This window comes from Saprolegnia diclina (assembly GCF_000281045.1).
Source record: "Saprolegnia diclina VS20 unplaced genomic scaffold supercont1.40, whole genome shotgun sequence".
Taxonomy (NCBI): domain Eukaryota; phylum Oomycota; class Saprolegniomycetes; order Saprolegniales; family Saprolegniaceae; genus Saprolegnia; species Saprolegnia diclina.
This window is the reverse complement of record NW_008246107.1, coordinates 510,125-513,635: the sequence shown is the minus strand read 5'-3', so window position 1 is coordinate 513,635 and position 3,511 is coordinate 510,125. Positions and strand designations below refer to the sequence as shown.

Below are 3,511 nucleotides of genomic sequence, written 5' to 3'. Positions count from 1 at the left end.
TCGGTTGCGATGGCGGCGGAGCGGGCCGAGTTTGCGCTGGCCAAGGAGCGCCAGGCGCAGCAAGTGCTCGCGCGTAGCCACGTGCGGCAGCTCCGCAAGGTCAACAGCCCGCAGATCCACACGCTCTTCCAGATGCACAAAGAGAAGGCGTCGCTCTTGGCCATTAGCCAGCACCTGCGCATGGCACCCTGCCTCGTCGCGCGGGTCTTCCTCGAGTTTAGCAACAAAGTACCGAAAGCCAACATCTACAAGGCGCTGCTGGCGACGCTAGATGATGAGACTCCCGAGCATGGCCTGTCCGGGCGCCTCCGCGCCGAGCTCCGGGCCTGTGTCGTCGCCGACGTGCACTGCTCGCCGCTCTGCGACCGCATCCGCCGCAGCGAGGGCGACGAGTACGAGCACATGATGATCTTGCGCTTACACCAGCTCGGTATTCCGTTCGAGAACGAGCACATGCTGCGGGAGCGCGGCTTGGCCAAGACGCCGGACGCTCTCTTGCTGGCGCCGATTCAAGTGCGTGGCCGGGACGGCCGGTGGCACCTCGTACAGTGGATCGACTCCAAGGCCATGGCCCATGAAAGCGGCACCGAGAACGAAGCCCAGCACATTGCGCAGGCCCACGCGTATGTGAACCGGTTTGGACCTGGCATGCTTCTCTACTGGATGGGCATCGAGGCCGACATCGCGACCATTCCGGACGTGCTCATGGTCGACCACATTCCGAGCGAGATTCGCATGCCGGGAAGCATCGCGTCGGCGCCATTGACGGTACCTGACGGGACATCTTTTGCAGTGCAAGACGGTCACATTCGCCGCCACTTCAACGACGACGGCGTGCCCTGCTCGTATGTGAGCTTTGACGACGCGTAAAACGGCCTCATAGACGGTAGTACACTCACGTTATATGCGTTTACCTCATTTACCTGGGGTTGCTCGCGCAGACCCCACCCACTGGACCCCACCCAATCTGCGCAGACCTCGCGATCCAAACCCGAAGGCATGTCATCCGGATATCATGTGTCATTCTCCGGATAAACCAGGTTGAAGTGGGCGCGGCAAAGGAAGCAAGCATGCAGTCGACAGTTATGCGACTGATAGTCGTCGCTCGACCTATCGGCGCTGGATCGACGAGACTGTAGCAAATGAGATGCCGTGGGAAGTAGGCTCTGCTGCTGCCGGTACCAACCTGCACAGCGCTTCTCGAGGCACCTTGGGACAGGCTGGTTGTACGCAGATCGTACGTACACAGCTCTGTACGGAGAGCCGTACAACCCAATTCTTTACGCCAACATGTCACATGTCAAGCACGTACCAGTACGTACGCACGTGTACGTTTTGTACGGTGGCGCCATGTTCAAGTAGAGCACTTGCGATTTTCCAGCACGATGGCCGAAACGACGCCGCTGGTGCACGGACCCCAATCGATGAGTGCGCAACGCCGTCCGCGCAGCCTTGTCGCGGTCGCGGCCTTTGTCCTTACGAGTCTCTTTGTGGCCGTGGGCTTGGCCATGCAAAAGATAACTGCATCGCCGGGTACTTTGCGCTTCTTTCATTGATTGTGCTCACATCTTCCAGTAGCGGTCAGCGCAATGGCTGCCGACGCGGTGACGTCACTGCCGCGCTTTGGCCAAGTCGAAGAAACCCAGGTAGACTCTTTCCCGTCGCTCTTGTCTATGACGCGACCTACAATGCGGTAGTATGCGGGTTTGGTGCCGGTCAACGACGGCGGTGGCAACATCTTTTACTGGTTCTTCGAGGCGCGCACAGTGTCACCTTCAACGCCGCTCATCGTGTGGCTCAACGGCGGCCCGGGCGCGTCCTCCATGACGGGTCTCCTCACCGAGATGGGCCCATACCGCATGCAGGCCGACGGGTCGCTCAAGTCGCATCCGCACAGCTGGACCAACGTGGCGCACATGCTCTTCTTCGACCAGCCCGTCGGCACGGGCTACACGAGTGCGACGTCCGACGATGGCTACGTCAACTCGCAAGAAGAGATGGCGGCGCAGCTCTACATTGCGCTGCAGGCGTTCTTTACGCTGCATCCCGAATACGCAACGAGTCCACTGATCATTGCCGGCGAGTCGTACGCGGGCAAGTACGTTCCGCACATTGCGCACTACATTCACACTGTCAACATTGGCCACAACGACTCGCTCTTGACCAAGAGCACTGACCACAGCGTACGCTTGAACCTCTGGGGCGTCGCGATCGGCAACGGCGAGATGAAGCCGCTTCTGCAAACTCAGAGCGTGGCCGACTACGCGCTGGCGCTCGGCTTCATCGACCACGAACAGTACACGACGCACGTCGCGTCGCTCGACCAATGCGCGCAGCTGCACCACGCGGGCCGGTCCGTCGAGGCCTTTGGCGTGTGCCAAGACACGGAAGACGAGGTGTTTCTTCTTGTGGAGGGTTAGGGCTAGGGTTCTCATGTTGGCGCATGTATTAGATTTATCGCCAAGCGGGCAGTCCGTTTGTGTACGACATTCGCCAAGAAGGCAATGCGTTCACAGCGCTCACGACGACGTTATCGAGCTACTTCAATACGGACGACGTCCGCGCGGCGTTGCACGTGCCCCCGGGAACGCCGTGGACCTCGATCGACGGCTCGTCGTTCGGCGCCAACCCGAGTGCGCCGCCGATCGCGCGGCACTTGCTGAACGACGAGATGCGCGACGTCCCAGACGATGTGCTGGAGACGCTACTGAATGCGTACCATGTGCTCTTTTACGCAGGCAACATGGACGGATCGTCTTGCAATCACTTGGGCGTCGCCCGCGTCCTCGACGCGCTGCACTGGGACGGCGCGGCGTCGTACCACTCGGCGCTACGAACGCCGTGGGTCGTCAACGGCAAGGTCGCGGGTCTCGTCAAGTCGAGCGGCCGCATGAGCTACGTTGTGCTGACCAACTCGGGCCACCTAGTGCCGACAGACCAGCCAGAACATGCGCTCGACCTGATCACACGCTTTGTGCAGCAAGCACCGTTTGCCTAGTCTAGCGTCGTGTGTACGATGGTAGGTACATGTAATGCGACTTGAAAGTATATGGCGTTTGCTTCTTTGGGGTCTACCGGTCGCGTTGCTTGTTGGCGCCAGCATCTGGGAGGATACAAGCTTAGTACCACATCATAATCGACATCAACACGATGCACCAAAGACTACACCACAAAGGTGCGTGTGGCACCGCAGAGGTATTGCGGAAAAATACCGAAAAATGTAAATCCGGTTTTGATTGTGGTGTGAAGTCAGTGTTTGGCTTCAAAATACTGTGCACCAGCCGATTTCTACAGGCAAACCAAATCCCGTTGGTACATTGGTACCGTCGTTGTTTCATTCCCTTAGGTACCACAGACATGCTCCCGCCCACAGTCACGATCGTGAAAATCGGTCATATTGGTGCGTCGCCCCTGCTGCAAAACATTTCAGGGCATCAATTTCATTGAATAATATTTGGTTCCTGAGCACCTTCACAATATATTTCGGTCTAGGACGGCGCTTAATGTCATT

The 3,511-nt window shown here is 58.6% G+C and overlaps 2 protein-coding genes across 2 annotated transcripts; both read left to right on the top strand.

Annotated features, from left to right (window-relative positions):
• Nucleotides 1–918, top strand: SDRG_11325 (hypothetical protein). The gene has a single exon (XM_008617358.1). It carries the CDS (start codon nucleotides 10–12, stop codon nucleotides 868–870), a length of 861 nt encoding a protein of 286 aa, XP_008615580.1. The 5' UTR covers nucleotides 1–9; the 3' UTR covers nucleotides 871–918.
• A 429-nt stretch (nucleotides 919–1,347) lies between these two features.
• On the top strand, nucleotides 1,348–3,071 carry SDRG_11324 (hypothetical protein). The gene is made up of 4 exons (XM_008617357.1): nucleotides 1,348–1,533; nucleotides 1,579–1,646; nucleotides 1,698–2,396; nucleotides 2,453–3,071. The coding sequence occupies exons 1-4, from the start codon at nucleotides 1,386–1,388 to the stop codon at nucleotides 2,996–2,998; spliced, it is 1,461 nt and encodes a 486-aa protein (XP_008615579.1). The 5' UTR covers nucleotides 1,348–1,385; the 3' UTR covers nucleotides 2,999–3,071.
• Nucleotides 3,072–3,511: the final 440 nt, after the last annotated feature.